The 19,946-nt window shown below is 37.0% G+C and overlaps 2 protein-coding genes across 3 annotated transcripts in view; one reads left to right on the plus strand and one right to left on the minus strand.

Moving 5' to 3' along the window:
• The window catches only part of LOC122184844 (centromere protein P), a 119,168-nt gene that overhangs the window by 28,367 nt on the left and 70,855 nt on the right, over positions 1–19,946 (plus strand). The gene's annotated exons all lie outside the window — the stretch shown is intronic.
• Positions 6,603–8,755, minus strand: OMD (osteomodulin). Its single transcript, XM_042880089.1, has 2 exons — positions 7,816–8,755; positions 6,603–6,932 (listed from the first exon to the last, which is right to left on the minus strand). Exons 1-2 carry the CDS (start codon positions 8,753–8,755, stop codon positions 6,616–6,618), a joined length of 1,257 nt encoding a protein of 418 aa, XP_042736023.1. The 3' UTR covers positions 6,603–6,615.

Here is a 19,946-nt window from a genome sequence, read left to right on the forward strand (position 1 = left end):
AGGGGATGGCTCAGATGGAGACAAACAAGGAAGAACTGTACTGCTTCTTCCAGAAACAGACTTCTTGCTCAGAATGACTTGAAATGCCCAAATCATCTGAAATAAAGATTGTGGCTCATATGCATTGGCAATAGGGAAGCTAGTAGGAAGTATTCACCATGGCAAGCAGAGAATGCTCTTTAAACAATTTTAGCACTTAAGTGTTACACACAGGTATCCCAGTATTCAGTTACTAAGATTTATATGCTTAAAGTGTAATTTCATTTCTGAAAAGCTAAACAAGCTCTGTTTAAAAAAAAATAAAAATAAAAATTGAGCTCCAGTGTTTCAAGAGGGCCTTGAAAAGTGTTTAAGATGCACTTTCTGGTTTGTCAGGTGTACCTTATTTATCCCTTTTTCCTCCTTTTTACCTCTTGTATCTCATTTTCACAGACTGTCCTAGGAGGTATGTCATGGGGAAATCAGGGAAAGAGACATTGGGTGAGTTTGGGTGGGAGGCACTGGAAAGTTACGGGAGAGGAAGGAGAAAGTTAAGGTAGCCACTCCAAACCATAGGCGTTTCTGATTATATTTTCTTCACCGTCTGGAAAGAAATCTAGTATTTAGGAGAGTTTAGTGTCAAAAGCAGGTAAAGTGAAAAACAAAGCTGAAAATAACCCAGAGTTATTTAACTGAAATAGATATTTGTTTTGCAGGCAGAAAGGAGGATGGGTTTTGTGGATCCTTTGAACTGGCTGATTTTCAGCTCAATCTATTTATCTTGTGCTTGGAATGTCATCGTATCTTAAGACCTGTTCAGAGCTCCAGGCTGCCTTGTTTACTTCTGCTCTTGCCCTTCCCTGAAGGCAGATAAAAAATAAATTAAACTTCCCTTAAAAAAAAAAAACCAAAATATTAAAGGGCATACTGCAAAATGAGCAGTTCTCATCCAATATATGTTGGCAGAGAGAATGATGCCAGTTGCAATGGTAGGGCAGTTCTCTCCATTTTCTGTGGGTTTAAGCAAAAGTTTAGTATTTTTCATTTAATCCTTAGTAGCTTAGTACAAAAATATTACAAAAAAGCTTTGCTATCCTCCTTCATTGAGATGAAAGTGAGGACTGGTTGCTGGTAATTCTCTGTGAGGCAGAGAATTGTCTTGTTGCTGGTAACCCTCCACAGGGACTGAGCCAAGCAGAGCTGGGCTTCCAGAGGAGAAAGTCTTTGTTCCTTTGAGGCTTCTGGTTATGAATGATTTCTCCAGGTTGCCTCAGCAGGGCCTAGCACTGTCTGTGTAGATACCAGACTGTGATGGGAGGCAGAGGGGAGGAGGGAAAAATGAAGATGGAAACAGGAAAGGGACCTTATCTCTCAGAGGTGCATGGGTTAATAGAGGGGGCTGTAGGAAGAGTATCGTAGAGTTGATGTCAAGATATTCCTTATGAAATGAAGCAAAACTGAATGCATGTTTAAGCACTCAAATTAACTCTGTGTTTAAGAGAAGATGCGTTTTTACAGCTGCTTAAAGACCTTGGCCTTCATCATGTGTCATGGTCTCTAAAGGACAATGTTGGCAAGTTCTATAACTTTCAAATTTTTATTGGTTTTAAATGTGCTTAGAAGAATGAATTATGATTTATTGCTTAGCTTTCTTATGAGCACTGGAAATCACACAATGTAAGGAGTGTACAATTAATTGTAAGGCAATGCAAACCAGCATAAGCATGGGCATTACATTCATTCTGGGAACAAAAAGCCAGAGTATCCAAAAAGGGGGAAGTAACCTCCTGATTTCTTCTTGAGCCACTCACAAAAATCAGATTCAAGTTGATACTATGTAAGAATTGTTGTACACAACGTGTTAAGCAAAGTATGTTCCAATTCAGCATCCTTGGGGGTGGGGGAGGTTTTGGAAATGGTATTGGATCTAAGATAAACAGCCATCTTATCTAAAAAGAAGGCTTACAATACTTGAGATCCAGAATGACTGAAGAACTGGAGATAAGGTATTTATGCATTTTGCTGTTCTTATGAAAAGTTACGACTGTTTCCAAGGCTCAGTTATTTAGAATAAGCTAAGGTCATGGTTGGAGCAACCAGCTGCAGAACAGACAGCTGGAAAATGACCTAGTGATTGTATGAGCATCCTTCCATATGTTTCTGATTTACAATCAGAATTTTTTAAAGCTGAAGACATTGCATTTATTCTTTGCGCTTCTGGAAAAGAAAGAGACTCCTTGTATCGGTTACTGAGTTCTAAATGAATAAAGTACATCTTAAAAAAAAGAAAATGCACAGTTGTAATTAGGAATCAAATAATTACAAATACAAATGGTAAGTGGAGTAATGCTACAGTCTGCTATTCACTCAGCACCCTGTTCTGAAGATAAGTTCTCTTGAACTTTTACATACTTACCATCACTTAAATCCCAAATTAAAAGCCAGCCTGCTTCAATTTGTTAAAATGGCTTGGAATTACTAACCAAACGGAGGTGACTTTTTAATAACAGTATCACTGCTTTAGAGCCATTGCTGTACGTCTATGGAGACATGAGATGAGACTCCAAGGCTCGCCGGCCTTATAAGCACTTCAGTTTGATATTCCTGTCGTGTGCTCCTTACATTATTCATAGCATCTCCTTTATGCACTGTACTTATGGTTAGTCATCGTATTTGTCTGTTTTGTGCTCTTGTGCATTTTAATAGAGGAAGGTTAGTTGTTTTTTTTCCTGTTGATATTAAATTTATGACATGAATTACAAGATCAAGTGATTTGATTTTCTTTTAAAGGTCTAGATTGTTAGTAATGTAAATTTGGGATAAAACTTAGAGCATCATATGATAATTCTGTGTATTTGTTAAGTTTTATGACTTTATTGGTTATGCATTGATTGGTTAATTCTGGAAAGTTTATACACCTGTAATATGAGAATGATTATGAAATCCTTAACATTTCTTTCGGTACATAATATTTTTGTTTAAAAAATAGTGTATCTTTTATTTCATATAGGAAATTCCTATGTTTATTGCTTGCAGTGATCAAGTTGGGAAGCAGAAGGAAATTGGTTCATGCTATAGGAGTGGAAATGGAATATGTTATAAGAAGTCAAAGAAGAAAGCTTGAAATGTAAACCATCTGTTGTCCCTAAAGGGAGTTTCTGTCCTAATCCATCTAATTTATTATCATAATACTGAAGTAAATATCTCAAAAAGTAATCTTCATCAGTATTAAAGCCCAGCAATCAAGAACAGAAAAAGGTAAAATAAGTTCCTGCTGTTCTGAGATGAAGGAAAGGAACGTGGACAGTGGGGTTGAAACTATTGTTACTTTATTTTTGCTTTTTTCGTTATACTTGTATCATACAGTACAGACAGTGGAAAAATCAGTTTGTCAGTCGTGTAGTTCTGAGAGCTTTGGTTTTATAGTCAAAAGCTTAGTTGTAACTGAATTTTTCCAGAAATCCATGAGATTTTCTCTGTAGGCTTACATAGCTATCAGAATCTTAAACAGGTTTTTTTATAGGTAATTATAGGTACTTAGCACTAGCAGTGCTCTAATAAAGCCTTGCTAATTACCGTGGATTGTGAATGGCACTGAGCTTAGATTACAAGAAAGTTCCACCCTTGTTTCCGTAGATAAGACATGGAGAACACAGTTCTTCTGAATAGTTAGGCCAAAGTTGAAAGCAGAAATGGAGTTCCATGTTTATCAGTTACTGTGTTTTCTGGTTGTGTTTCTGCTGGTATTTTCATTAGGATCAGGAGCGCTTTTTTGAAGTGAATCTCCTGGTAAGGCCAAGTCACTGTATTTTGATTCGTATCACAGATCTCTTAGAACTACTTGAACTTGGTTCTTTTGGATGTGACAATCCAGAAGATGTGAGTACTTGGGGATGTACCTGATGGCTTGTACTGCTAATGGATTTAATTAGTTGCTAGTGCTAGTTGGAATAAACATCCTTTCCGTCAAAAACTGAAGGTGGGTTTCGTGGCCTCATTACAAGTATTTTGTGTGCAAATCCACTCCTAGTGCTTCACCTTAATTGCTCATGTGGATGCAGTACTAGAGGCCAGATCAGGCTCTGTTTCTGTATTTGCTGTATTTCTGTAAACAAACAATCGGACTTTTTGATACTTATTTAGTTCTTAGTTTAAGAATCTGTTTTCTTTTGAAAAGGCCTGTGTAATATCCAGAAAATAAATAACAGAGCAAGCACCCAGGTAGCTCAAGGGGGCGGAACTCTACAGTGCTCTTAATGTCTATGTGAACAGCAGAATGGTGTCCAGCACAGGAGCTGCTGTTGATGTGGTACCGTCTGTTGTTACTTTCAAGTCTTGCTCCTGAGCAATGGGAGTCAGATCATGAATTTTTAGTTTCCACATGGAACTAGTGGTATCTTTTCCACGGATATCACTTTACATTTAATAACGTTGAATTTGCTTGCTTTCTTAGCATCCTGGAAGCTGGTAATTCTTCACTAGTTCTTAGCATTTTGTCGTCATCTCACTGATCAGTCCAGTTTGTTTATTTTTTTGCAAGTATATTAAATAGAGTAAACCTAGGCACAGGCCTTTTGCTGAACTCCTACCCATGGACTCCCTCCATAATGAGAACTGACTATTCTTAAGCTGTCTCTTTTATTTGCTTTAATCTGTGCTATTACCTCTTAGTCTGTGGCAGCTAATTATTAAAAGTTTGACTTTAATGCAACTTTAAAAAAATAAAGCTAAGCAGACAGTTTCTGATCTTATATGTGTGTGTGTGTGTATATATATACACACTACTGTAACTGAATAGTGTTCTTTTTAAGGCTGAAGAAGCCTTCAAAAAAGTGTCTTAATTTTGATTGTGTATTCTTCACTTAAAAGCTGAAAGAGGTGAAGATCTGCAGTTAACATACTGCGTTTTATGTTAATAAAACTATAAAAGTTACGGGTGCTTATATTTGAATTTGTGTATGTGATGTCCATTACGTTTTTGAAGAGTATTTAAATATAATGAATATATTTCTGTTTGTACGTGAAGCCAGGGGGTTCTTGAGGTTGATAAATGTTAATTGATTTTTTTTTAACAAAGGAAGATGCATTCTGCAAAGCTGAAGCTAGATGTGTACAAATGCGTACCGTATCTTCATGGTCACTGCACATGTGAAAAGAAAAAAATGTGGGTGCAGAGGAAAGAAAGAAGATGGAGGTAGTTCACATAAGTCTCCAAATCGCCTATGATCCTATACATTTCGTATGCATAGATTTTTCAAAGAATTTGTTCTTAAGGACATGGTTATATTCATGTGCTTATGAGGGCTTAATTTCAGTTTATAAATACAGACGCATGATTAAGGTTTTTCAGTTTGTTAGCGTATTATTTGTTGCATTAGAAAACAAAATATACTAAGAAGGACTTCAAAAAGTAACTGTTGCTATAAGAAAGCTAGAACTTTTTAGAAATTCTGGTACACATTTGCTTGTCTATTTCTATATTGCACTCTTCTAGTTTCCCTAAACTTAAACTATAATATAAATGTGGTAGCTTGATGTATGGCTTATTGCACTTGTGCTCTTCAGTGAAGTGCTGAAAAAATGAAGAATTTAATTAAACTAAAGGGCTTATGTGCTCTGTGTTCTTACCTTGTAGTAACTTGAATCTCTTCAGGTATAAGACATAACAAAAAGCTTTCCATAGCTCAGACAATGTATGCTACTTTTCTTTGGATTACTTGAAGCAATTTTTGCTCAACTTTGAAGCATGGGGTGCAGCTTATTGGTATTAGTTATGCTGAAGGGTAGTCTAAATTGTTAATGAAGCCTGGAGTGCCACTATCTGTGCCTGCTCTAGCTGATGTGCAGTTCTAATTAAAGCATTAAATTTAAAATGCCTTCTAAAATAAAACAGTACTTCTGTCTTACCTGTACTTTAGTCTAATGGTTCAGAGTTGTGTTAATGCACACCATTAAAACCTTTGAAAAGTCATTCATTGCCTTCATGTCTAATCAACTAAAATATTTTTGAAAGACTTGTGATAGCTGAAGCACAGGTTGAGAAGTAAAGAATACATCTTGGCACAAACATTATATTAAGATCTGAAACTTGAAAGTTTGACTTTCCTTTTCAATTAGATATTGAATGAATCAACATTTGAGGAAGATGTGCAACAACATTGCGATCTTTTGTGATCTTGCTCTCATGTTTTTCTCTTGTATGTCTATTTTCTACTGTTTTCTTACTTCTTTCAGTAGTTGAACATCTAGCTGGACAGATTTTTGATGTTGTCCACATATTCACATATTCCTGTTGAGCATTACATCATCTGTGCTATAAACTTTTAGCAAGTTGAATCACTTCAGAACATGGAAGGTCAATTTTCTACTGCTTAATGCTGCCAACGCACAAGTAAGTCCATCATCAATACTGGATACATATCATACTGCCACCAAATATTGACATGAGTATTCTTGCTGTTAGTATTAAAATTTTTTTTCTGCATTGCTAATGGCATATTTATGTACACTAAAATTCTATCTCCACATTATAGATCATAGCTTAAAGATCCCAAAATATTTAACTGTTCTAAAATGGGCACGAATACTCCACAAGTAAGGAAGAATTTCTGTATGTACTCATTAACAATGATTATTTCACCAAAAGTGAGGAAAAAAATAGTTTTCTGCTTCATGCTCTTCCTCAGTCTCTTGATCGTGTGTTTCATGATCATCTTCTATTTCATCGTATTCTTCGGGTGTTAAAAGTCGTCGGAACACTGCTGTTCTGATTTGTGTGGACTTGTTGCCATTTCTGTTTTGTTCTCCATAGTAAATGGTTCTAATATGAGGGAAGCAAAAGAAGGCATATGTGCTTATTGGAGCTGTTAGCTTATTTTGGTCCACCCGTAGATAGGTTAGCTGGTTGGTGTTCATTGGATCAATGGATGGACACATCAAAGTAACATTTATCACTGTAAGAGAGAAAAATATTAATTAAAATTCAGAAGATAAGGTTATATTTAAGAAGTATTTCATAATTGAAATGAATTTTGGAATTTAAAATGGAAAATACTTGTGATGCATCACATTATAGCAGCCTTTCCTCTGTTTTAAACCAGTTTCATACATGACAATTATAACAGTTCTAGAATTTGGAAAACATAAGATTGTGGGTAAAATGTATACGTATCGTGTGGCTGCAACTACAATCTTAATTACTATTTTATATGAATTGAATATTTTTCATATAGTTTTTCAATTCTTACGTGATTTTTCAGTTGTTTCATCAGAAGAAAGTTTCAAAGTGATTTTAGGAGTTAAATGAAAAAAATTGTGGAATATTTACAAAACATCCACTTGGAAATCATGGGAAAATAGGAAAATAAAATCCTTTCTAGGTTGCCTTTGTTTATTCTCAGCTAGCCGAGGATGTGTTTACATTCCATCTTGAAGAAGACGGAGCCGTACCTTTCCTGTGCTGTAAGTTACAAGCTGCATAGCATGAGAGATATGTTGTGTATGAACTTTGGGTCAATGCCTCGTTAACTGGTTGGTTCAGAACATTAACAGCTCAATCTTGTATGTCTGCAAAGAGGGGTATCATAATACTTCTTGAACAACATGCAAATTTGGATGACTCCTAGATTGTAAGCTTGGATTTTACACAACCCATCAGCTGACAGGTGACAGATCTTCCTAATCAGTGACAAATAAGTGTTTCTGATAGTTTTTGATTCAGGCTAAGGGATTAGGTGGTAAAGTAAAAGCTCATCCCACCCTCTGCTCCTTACAACCAACTCCAAATTCCATTTCTACATTTTTCTGCTTTTCAAGAGTGAAGAGCTATCGACGTACTTTCAATGTCATTGTCTTCAATATACAAATGCTGCAGACTTCTTGGAATATAGAATACTTGTTTCAATTTGTTATGTCCAAGGTTAAGTTCTAAAAGGTTTGGTAGATTAATGAAGGTGTTGCGTGGAACGTTCTGCAGGTTATTGTGAGACATTCTTAGGGCAATGATTTTGGGGAGTTTGCTGAAATAGTTTTCTGGAATATAAGAAATGGAGTTATTTTCTAGAGAGAGATACATAAGTGACGACGGCAGGCTGGGAGGCATGGTCTGTAATTTGTTGTTGCATAAATTCAGCTGCATTAAGTTGCTCATGACTGAAAAGTGATTTCCTTTGAGTACTGAATCGTCAAGAAAATTATTGCAGAGGTCAAGCATGGTGATGTTTGGTAATCCGTCCAGTGCAATTCCAGGTAACTGGGAAATCGTATTGAAGCCAAGGAGGAGTCTCTCCAGAGAGCTGGGAAGTGGGAATGGAAATTCATCTAATTCATTGTGCTGTAAGTGAAGCTGCACTAAGTTTGACAATTTGGCAAAAACACCACGATCAATCATATGAGACTTAATTTTGTTGAAGCTCAGATTAATTTCTCTTAAAATGGTAACGTTAGTGAATGGTCCTGCAGGTACAGCTTCAATATCGTTGTTTTGCAGATAGAGTTGTTGGACGTGAGCAGGGATGTTTGGTATTGTTTTAAGCTTACGATGGTCACAGTACATAGATAGCGGAAATTCTGGCGGACAAAAGCATTCTCTGGCACACTCGACTGGAAAAGGGAAGTGGGGAACCTCAGCTTGTGCGCCTGGATTAGAGTTAAAATAATATGGATGTTGATGATCTGGCTCATCATATTCGTCCCCAAAATCGTAGTCTTCATATTGGCAAAATGCAGCGGTGGTCCAAAGGAGGTAAATGATTGATAGTTGGCTCAGAATCCCCATATTTGAATTGGTACTTCTACCCTGTTGATGAGAAAGAAAATAAGATGCCCAGGTAGTCATAAGTGAAATCACATATGAATCTCTCAGTGTCAAGGAGAAGCAGTATAAAACTACTGTAAATAAGCAGAATGACACATTTTTTTTCAGAGCCCTGTCAACAATACTACTAGCAAAAACATTTTCTACTTTGGATCTTTCAAGAAACAGCCATAAGCAACTGGCCTTGAAGTAAACTGAACTTTTTCTGTCTGAATTCTGATTATGAAGAGCTTTCTACCTGTGCTGTCCCTGATACTGCAGTGTACCGTAAGAGCTGAGAGAAATAGCAGGGAAATGGGAATGGGAATGTCTTCATTCCTTTCTCACCTTAATATGTTACAGACAAGTTGCAAAAGAACTGTGTGTATGAAGTCCTGTGCAATCTGGGTTGTTAGACATTGTAGTTGTTGCATTCTTTCCAGTATAGTGGGTTAAGCACCAGCCTAACGGATCCATTTTGGATGGGTGCAGATAGAATCCTTGTCAGATCCTATTTAACGTAAAAATAGATAAAAGTTGGCACTGTATTGGTGGTTGTGTGTTCTGTGGAGTTCTGTCATATTTTTCTATTTTCTGCAAAACATGGCTGTCTCACCACCATGCAATAATAATGATTTTTAATTCCCATCATTGTATTTGATTTCAGTTACTGTGTGAAATCTTCACTGATAAGCAGTTTTCTTTGTAGAATTCCTATGCTTCAGCAATTGTAAGACCTTTCCAGACATACCTAATTTACCTTCATAATCACCTTCTGAGGTGAAATAGTGATATTGTGAAAGATGATTACTTGCAATCAATTTTGCCTGTCAAATTTGAGATGCGCAAAGCCAGCCTAACATTTTAGAGTACTCTGTGTGGTCAGAGGAACCCTTTTATATGGCAGAGTTGGAGTTGTGAATCGTGTCAAGCTGTACGAGTTGGACAGTAAGTGAGTCAAAACATAACACTGCTGATCAAAGCACAGGTATTGCTGGAGATCTTGAGACTCGCTCGGTATAGGTGGGAACTATGATGCAGAGAAAAGCAAATAATCTCAGTTTTCTTAAGATGCTATTCAGGTTTCTTAATCATAGAACTCTTTTTCTTGGTTGTTCTTAGTAGTTTATCTTATTTTACCAGGCACAATCAAAGAGTAACGAAGGAGATGGGACTTAGAAACACTAATTTCATGTGCCTCGTATTGCTGGCTGATTCCCATTGCATGACATATTCTATGAATTTAAGGAGAAAGGGAGTCCTAAGAAAAGCTGTGTTTAGGTCCTCAGCAAAGCTGGGTGTCCGTATCCCTACAGTATTGTCAGATATCTGAGCTGAGGTAGGTAAATAGCTGCAGCATCTCCACAAAGGCCAATCTGCCACTACCTGCATTGTATTAATGCACTATGAAGACAAACTGAGTGGACAGTTGCTGAGTTCAGGAAGCAGTAATGTGCTTCAAGAGGAATTAATTGCCTTAGAGATTTCAGGCAGTGTATGTTAGAAGAATAGCTTTTTACCTTATTTCTAACTGCAAGTCGGAGCTCCTGGTGTCTGCCCATAGAAGTCCTGTCTCTATTGTGTCTTGATTTTATTCTCTGGAGCAGATTCTGACAAAATCTGTTTCTCAACATTACTTCATGTTCTTTGTTTCGTTCCTCTCTCTTCTGGCTCCTAGTTCTGCCCAGAACTTTAGCTTTGTCTTCTGGTTCTTTCAGCACTTCTGCTTCTCACAACATTTGTGATTAATCATTTTTTCTATTCGTAGTGCATTAGAAACCAGGAGAAACCACCCTGCTAAATCCCATATAGTTTGAGGATAGAGGTTAATTAGGCCTTCGCACAATTCACTAGGCATGTAGACAGGGTAAAGGGAAGAACTGTAATCACTGCAGATGCAATGGTGGTACATAATGGCCATTAAGAATGGGAGGAGCTTATATTCTGAGGGCTGCTTATACCTTAGCTGAAGCTGAGTGCGTATTTGGTAGGATGGCTACTGTCCTTAAACTTGAAGTTCATGTCTCAAAGCACTGAGAAACTAATGCTTCTTCATGAAGTATTTTTAAGAACCTATTATCTTTAAAACAAAGAACGGTGTCAGCTGACGCTTGGTAATGAGGGGAGCAGATCAGATGCACACAGTATGAGAACTGTGTACGTAGAGACTTGAAGGAAAACAGAAAATCATAGAGGCATGATTCTCTACATCTGTTTAAAAAAAAATAATGAAAAAAAAAGAAAAAACTCCAAAACTAAGAGCTTAGTAACAGTATTGTAAGCAGTGTACCAGCTGAAATCAAGTACTTACATAAGATGCATGAGTTACTCCTCACTGCAAAGATAACACAACTGGTTCTTTTTATTCCTGCTTACCAATAGGAGTTACTCCTTGGAAGTCTGGGAAGCTCAAGTTGTGGAAGGGAGCAGCTTAGCGTGCTGATGAAATCATCTGAGCAATAGCCTAACACAGCTGGAGGAACAAAAGATGTCCCTAAACCATATTTTGTGGTGAGGAGCCTTGTGGGAAGGCAAAGTAAAATAATAGCTTTAGTCCCTCTTCTGATTTGCCAGCAAAAAAAAAAAGTATTGTGCCACATCATCAGCTATTGTTGGTGCAGTGTCACAAGTCTGCAGGGAGATTCATTCTGTTAAAATCACTTTTAAAAAAATTTAAAGTACTTCTTCAGTGTTATCGGTTCATTAAAAAAACAAAAACAAGTGTAAGACTTCAAAAATATTTCAGAGGTCATGAGTTCATTTTGTGGTTTCTGTTACACTCAATCCGTTACCCAAAGAGTTCGTTCTTTTTGTTTGTTCTTTGGAGGGAGGAGGAGGTTAAGAAACAGTACAGCAAAAAAAGAAAAAGCAGCAACCAAGTGGCCAAAATCCTGACCTTGTGAAAGCTGAGGGAAAGCATGTGCTATAGAAAGGGTCCTGATGAATATCTTCAAATGTGTGCTGGTTTTTTTTTCACTTCACTGTCTGTATTTCCTGTTCTGCAGGAAGCAAACGCTCAGGCTATACGGTTTCAATATGTAGTGTTTTAAAATTCATAGTAAGTTTCCAGCATGTTTGTGGTAGCTTGTGTACAAAGAGTATGAGCTTTTGTATGAAACGGCCAGGAATGACATGAGAGATGTAAACCAGTTTTGTGGTATGAATGGAAATATTTTCCCCAGCTTTACAAGGGGATAAAAAAGAAAAGATATCATTGTGTTATTTTGCTGGATTACAGTACTTAGGATATATATGCAGAAATGGAGCAAAGGAGGGGGTGAGTTTATTGTTGAAGTAGAGATGTTCTGGGTTAGTTGTGTGATTCATCAGAAAGCTCTAGGGAAGCAGTTTATTATAGTTCTGGATTGGTAAAAGAGTTGCATTATTTCTAAACCTATTGACAAGGAAAATTCTTCATCGAGAAAAGAAAATAACACAATAGTAAATTCTATTTTGGCTTTGAGCTTCCTGAGGTTGATCTATTTGACCTTTCCAAGCTTTTTTCTGTAGCATTGTGGACTGGAAATTATTAAGGAACCAAAATTACGCATGGTTTTATTTGGAATATAAACAAAAGCATCAGAAGTCAGGAGCAACAATAAAGTTGTAGGAGCAGGCAACATGGAATTAAAATTACAGCAATCATGTATTTATATGCAGAATACAGAATGGCAAAGGTTGAAAGAGTGAAATTAAACCTAAATAGTGCCTTATGAACTGTACTGTAAACAGTTAAGTCACTACCATGGTATAATTAAACCTAAGTAATATCAAACAACAAGTTACTGTTAGTTTTTTTTTAAGTAATTAGAATATATTCCTAATGATGAACCAGAGAAAGACATTTGAATTTATAACACCAGCCAGTGAAGTGTTACTGACTGCTACCAAATTAGTTGGTTTTATATTGATTTGCTTTTTAAAGTGGAAGTCAAAGGATATAATGCACAGTTTTGGAAGATCTGTTATATAAACAGTTCAAAATAAGGCACATGCAAGAATTAAAGCTATTTTCTCTAAAAATAAAATTTAACCAAATTTAAATTTCATACCTGATAGTTTTGTGTAGTTTTCTACTTATGATTGCGTCCTGAATCCTTGTTAGTTATTAGAAGACTTGAAATCTCACCATGCATTTAAAAATCCATGATGACAGAGGAAAAGAGCCTGTCCATCTGAGAACTGTAGCAAAGCTCTTCCTTTACAGCATATATAGTTGCAGAAGATGATGCAGGGCCAGCCATGGGACGTATTAAGACTCATTTCTTTTTTTTGTTGCATGAGCTGTCTTGAATGTAAACAAGTTCTACTTTGTCATCTTGGTCAAATCTGTGTGGTTGGATCATCTTCTAGCTTTGGTCTGAATTGTGGTAGGAGTTTCCTTACAAGGAGGATAATGAGAGGATTAAATTTAACATCATGCCCACAAGACATCTTGTTTCGAAGGCTGTGACAAACCTTTTAAGTTCACTCGAACTTTTTAAAATAACATGTCTGAAGTTTTGAATTTGTTATTAACTCATTCAATCAATGAGAATTGTTATTGCTTTCAACTTTGGGTCTGAACTGAAGGCGTTACAGAGAAGACTGTTCTAATATTTAGTGATTTTAAGTGCTTAGCTTCTTGAATAAGCATGAACTTAAAAACTGTCTATTTGAAGTATGGAGGCAAAATACTTCCAGAGTAGGCAGAGAATATAACCACTGACAGCACAGCGGTGTGATTTGTGAGTCCAAAATCTTTACTTGGCAAATTGAAGAAAATCTATAAGAAGGTAAGAACTGACGACGTTGATTTGTTGCTTTCAGTGTCTGTACTGAAGAAAAGAGGATACATGATTAAATATAATGAGGAAATCTGAATGCTGTAATTTGGTTCCCATAAAGCCTGTGGGTTTCTGAAGAAAGAAACAACCTCAGGCATGAATTATCCACATTGGGCTGCACTTCTAAGTCAGATTGTAGGCACAGAAAGAAAATACAGATATAAAACTCTTTGCATCATAATTCCTGGGTCTTAATTTGTTAGTCACAAATGCTGTCAGCAGACCACTAGCAGCCCGTGTGACTGTTGTATGTGACCTGCAAAGGCACTTCTTGTTTGTGCTTGCTATTAACAATAGTAACAGATTGTCAGATTGTTGCAGAATCTATTTATCCTCTATTTATCCTCTGCAAGAGCTGGCTGGAAAATGTGGGTACTGAAGCACAGAGCTCTCAGCTAATTAGAAAATCAGATACTGAATTGCTCAATTTTGCAGGGCCTTCAGTCCAGCCAGAGCCTGCCCAGAGTACCAGGTAATAACAGCTCCTAAAAACTTCCTGCTGTTTGGTGGAAAGCCAAGCACTGGTGATGTCCCTGTGCAAATATGCATTTTTAAAGGTTGCAGAAAAGGTTGCAGAAAACTGAATCGTATAAACAATCTTGCAGAGCTGAGATGATGCTCAATCTACCGAGAGGAAAGCTGTTCAATATGTGAGGCCATGGCTGCCCCTCACGTGGCCCTTACAGTGTGATCTCTACCTATTTCCCATTTTGTAGGTGGTATTACATGATGAAAGCTCTGCAGCCCTTGACTTATGCAGTCTGTTTTACACAAATCGTTCTGCTTTCTTGGAGCTCCTATGAAGGATGTGTTGACCAAGAACAGTTCAATATAGGAAAAGGTACAACTCAAAAATAATTCCGGAGATTTACTAGACTGGAGATATTGCACATATTGACTCTTTCAGTCTGTTGCAGGAAGAGCATGTGTTACTTTCGTAGGTGGGTTTTCTTTTCTATACCAGGGGCATTGAGTTAGTCCTCATGAAGTTTCTGTTGCTACAATAGCAAGTAGTCAAACAATCAATACAGACAATAAAGAGTTTACAATATTAAAAATATTCCTTCCTACCACTTCCTCCCAAGTTGGTGTCATCTGCAGACTTGCTGAGGGTGCACTCAATCCCCTCATCCAAATCAATCAATAAAGATATTAAGCTTTATGGGTACAACGGTCACATTTTCATACTTTTCCTGATATCTTAATTTACATCAATCTTTTTTATTAGTGTTTGTTCACTTCTAGCTGCAGGTTTAATGCATTTTTGTAAGGTACCCGAAATATACCTGCAACTTCAGATTGTTCCCATGGTTGTCTTCAGTCTGCAAATCATATGTAGATAGCTTTCAAAAACCAGCTTTTTTTCTGTAGAGACTTCATGACAAAGACAAGGGGTAGTTTTCAAGGTTATCTGCCAAGCAATTCCTGGATGATCACGCGTAAGAAAATGTTTTGCACTGACAGCAATTTCCCTAATGTACTTATGATGGAAGATGCTTTCTCTTTACTCTGTTATTTAGAGTTTGTTCAATGACAAAATCATTGTTTTTACAATGACTGTTGAATAAATCTACTTGTGTAGCACAAGAGCTTGTAATGCTAGTATATGAGCATGCCATGACAGAACAGAGTCTTGCATTGGATGAAACTCAGTATACCTAGACCTGTATCCAGATTTCAGTAGTGGCTGACAGCAAAGTTGCAGGAAAGAATAGAAGAATGTGACAAGCAGTGAGTTGTGTCTGCAGAACATTTTCTCTGCAGCCAGAAACTGTGACTTGGAAACTTCCATAGAAACACTGAGTATTATTACATGTTGTCATTCATCTGTGCGTGTCCCTGGCATCTCCACTTATAAGGAAAAATATGATCTCTGTACTCTTCCTTCCAACCAGTTAATGCTCTGTTTTTCTGGATTTTCTTTATTTAACTCTGTTAAAGGAAGATACTTTTCCATACAGCTGTATTCTACCAGATGTGAAAGTACATTTGTTATTTTATTTATGGCGACTAATCAACCTGAAGTTATTCTACTTTGCCTGAGTAATTTGTGAGAAATGGCCTCTTCTTGGTAGAGCTGAGGCAGTGTCTCATAATTGCTTCATCCCATCAGTCTGTGGTGGGAAGCTTTCTGTTTCTTCTATCATTAGCTGTTCTAAGATTCTTGAAAGAAAGACTACTGGCTACTTCTGGTGAGGATTTCAGTACAGTTCAATATTCTTACAGTCAGCTGCTTGAAAAAAAAACCAACTCATTCCTTTACCTGTTCCAAAGAAATATTCATGGTAGCCACCATTTCATTAGGGAGGATGAGGTGATTTAGGCATTAGTTACTGATCTTCCATGGAAATCAAATGAGTGTTCTTGTTACTGTTATGCTCCCAGCACCTGACTGTTGCCTTTCCCTATCGCTGTTCAGGAATAGATATGATACATGAAAATAGCCAAAATATAAATATTCATAATGCTTTTTCTCTTAATAAATTTTAGCTGAGTTTTAGTCTGGTGATGGCATGAGGCCAGCGCTTTGATTGAGGGGTTAGATTGAACATCATCAGAACCGAGCCCATGGGGTAGCTGCATTTAAGAATCTCAGTGCTCTACATCTCCATATGACAGCTGTCCAAAACTCCCATCACACCTTTGCCAAGCACTAGGCTTGTTGTTGGAACTTACAAATCTGCATACTGTGAAAGCAATCAGGGATGTGAGTTGTCTAATTGTTTAGAACTGCCAGTGAGTGAACTAGATAATGGACTGACCCTATGGAGTGTGTAAGTGAAGGGCACTCTTTGGAAGGAGAGAACAGTTAATCTATGAAGCAATTGCACTTCTTACAGATGTATTTTCCATAATCACATATTCTCATCTTCTCAGGTTCCTATGCACTCTGCCTTTGGGAGGGAACTGTTAACATGAGACATGTGTTACCCTTTCTGTTCTCAGCACAAAGCGCAAGAAGCAGCAATACACGTCTATAATATACAGCTACTACTGCAGCAAGACGGTCCTGATAGCAGCAGTAATTAAAGATCTCTTCATGTATGTATGCTTTGAAGGAAAGTGCATGTGGAAAACATCTAAACGATTTTTAGGTAGTGTGGTAAGAAACTTTTTTTTTAGTATGCATTGTTTTAATTGCTTTATCTTAAATCATACAAGCTTTTAATAAGGAATAATGAGTTTTTTTCTTCCTTTGGGTAGAAGCAGTAAGAAGAATGCAGAATGCTGAAGACTTTCAAAATCAGGCTTGGTTTCTACTTTTCTGAAATGTTGTGATTTCGCATTCATTCTGAATGCACTTTATTGAGCTCTGAACAGGAATACTGATTGTTCCTGGAAGGCTTTATCATCGAGAATTAGTTTTCAGCAGAGACAAAATACACAATAATTACAGTACTAATTGCATTATTTCCTACAGATTCTACCTTGACAGTGGTTTCAAGGAAAAACAGTGGCCTATTAACCTTCTACTAGCTTATTCTGTTTTATATTCTGATAAGTTTATTGCTCTATTGTATATGTAGCTGCTTATAGCTAATCTTGATGGTTATTTGATGAATAAGGAATCTCTTACCATGTTTAAGAGAACACTTTATGAACTCTGGCAGTGATAGTGGTTGATGGAGGTTGGAGGCACGTTTCCTTCTGTATGGCATCACAGTAGATTTTGTCTTCGGTTCAGAGTGTGCCAGTCCTACAGGCCCCAGTATAGAAACATAGTTTGTCAAGTGTGACATAAAGCTATTAGCTTTACCAGTAGAGGTAGATGTCTGCATGCAGCGTAGCTTCTACAAGTATTCTAAGTCTTTTATCTCTGAATTTTTGGTATTATGAGAAGATTCTGCTGTCTCTTCTTAGAGAATAGTATTATGCATTTTCTGAGCTCGAGGGCAGAGTATTACACTGTGCTGGCATGTACTTAACAATTCTGTATCTCTGAACATTGTTTATCTTTCCTTTTCTATGTTGTCTTATAAACAGTAAAGTTCTTCACAGAATCAGATTTGGCATTTGAGGTAATAAGAATGTTTGAAAGCATATATAGGAGGTTAACATCTAAATGGAAATTGTATACAGTAACGCAAAATATGAATGAAAATTCTGTTATTGGAAAATTAGAGGAATTCTGTGGAAGTACTGATTTCTGGCTATGAAACTCTTTGAGCAAGTAATAACACTGCATTACAGCATTTCTGCTGGAGAAGTGAGCAGACATTTCTGCAAGAATAATGGAAGCATAGTTGGTTATTGTACTGCTGCTTGAATCTGAGCATCTCTTGGTCAGGTTAATAGGTAAATGATTTCTTCAATCTTCATGATGAAAGGTTAGTCCTGTTACTGACCCTTGTTTCATCCTGTAGAATAGAAAGAAGATAAGGTTTGAACAGAGCTGTAAGAAAAAGGCTAGTGTGATGTCTGAATGTTCTTTGTGGCCCTAAGTGGGATACAAATGAAGGCAGAGCAGTGTATTTCATAATGGCAGGCCACTTTCCTTTTCCACAAAGAGGAAGGAAGGGAGTTAAGCTGTTCTATGAAGAGTGTTTCTGGAAGGAAAGTGTTTACTTTGGTCTTCATATTTGAAAAGCACTTGTAGCATGAAAATAACACAGGCTGAACAGTTAAGAGGCAAGTTCTTGCTTGTGCTGGTCACTTGCTTTCTCTGCACCTCAGGGGATTTCATATCTTTTGGCAAGCAGTCAATTAGAGTTTTATTTTCCTGCTGTCTTCAGAATTTAATGAGGGACTGTGATGATTTAACAGATAATCCAAGTGTAACTGTGAAGAGAACTTATTTGTTTCAGCATTTCTCCCCTTGACACCATACTTTGTGAAGGTGCTGAGTAATAAATGAGTAATGAATCTGGCTTATGAGATGTGCTGCACAAGCTGCATAGGTGATCTGTATGTATGCAGTTAGCCTAACACGTCCTGGCTTCTTAGCTGTGCACTCATGTACAGGGACATATAGCAGGGACATAGTTATAGCAAGACTTTCCTGTATGGAAATGTGTGGGATTCTCATCAAAACTGTATCCACAGTGCTATTCTTCCAGGGATATTGTAGTCTTCAAATTTTTCCTGACTGTGATTTTAAACAGAAAAAGTGTGGAAAGACAAACCTGGTTGCATGCTATTCCCTCTTCAGTCATTGCAACATAATGGTTAAATCCAGTATTGCATTGTTGAGTAGAACTGTTCATATTTTATGTGAAGAACTGCAAGAAGTCTGTCTGCTGGCAGCGTGTTCTGTTGAGCTAAGTCTCTGATGGCTAAGGAAAGCTTTCAGAAACATCCTCGCTTCTTGTTTCAAAGTATTGATTTCTTTTGGAAATCACTTAAACATCAGAAAGCCTTTCTGCTTGTGCCTCGTGCTGTCCTCCATTTCAGGTGATCCACTGGGTATGCACAGTAATTCTTACGCGTATCTCAGCAGATAATTTTGGACACTGGTATGTGATACGTGGCATCTGGAGTTTGAGTCAGATTTTCATTTACTCCAGGGCTTTTCCGCATGTTTCCTATTAGCAGCTTTGTTCTCAAACCTCCCGTCTTCCCAGAAAGAAGGAAAAAAAATGAGACAATCTTCAGTTCTCAACATACAAAAGGAGGAAAGAAAAACCTCCAAAACACAGGCTTCAGATTCTGACTTTATCATTATATTTGCATGAAATTAAAATAGAATGGAAAACATTAATGTTTCTTCTGCCTGCTGTGGTGGATGTTTGTTTTTCTGGATCAGCAGTGCAATAGTTTAACCAGAAGTTTTCTCTTGAGGCTGCAAAGTAATGAGCAGTGATGATTGGGGATATTCTTAATATTTTCATTTGAATTTTCATCTTTTCCATGACCTTCATTGAAAACTAATGCTTATGTTACTCATTTTCTACTTCTTACTAATTAGTCATTTAAGAAAATATGAGTGAAATAGTTCTTGTTTTTTTTCTAATCAGAGCGAAATAGGAAAATATCTGTAAAGTCTGAGAACAGAGAACAAATTGACATAACTCAAACTTGTTAGGTTGAAACATCTTGGATTTGTTCAGCTTTACTAGGCAATATTTTAATGAAAATTTGAAGTTGCTTCAACTGATTCCACCGAGCCAATCCAACTACTTTAGTGCTTTCAGGAGTAAATATCAAAATGTTAGCTAGAATCTTAGGCTTGAATGATTTCACTACCTAGGTTTAAGTTAAACTTGTGAAGAAATGTTGTAATGCTAGTGAATGGCCAACTGCAGTTGAAGAGGTATGGTACATAGCTTAATGCTGGTAGCTGCAGAGAGACAGCTGAAATTGCTTCATAGAACACACATAATTCCTTTTGGAAATTGTTAAATGTTTCA

The sequence above is a fragment of the Lagopus leucura genome, unplaced genomic scaffold (genome assembly GCF_019238085.1).
Source record: "Lagopus leucura isolate 7727_CA_CO unplaced genomic scaffold, USGS_WTPT01 Super-Scaffold_100026, whole genome shotgun sequence".
Classification (NCBI taxonomy): Eukaryota; Metazoa; Chordata; class Aves; order Galliformes; family Phasianidae; genus Lagopus; species Lagopus leucura.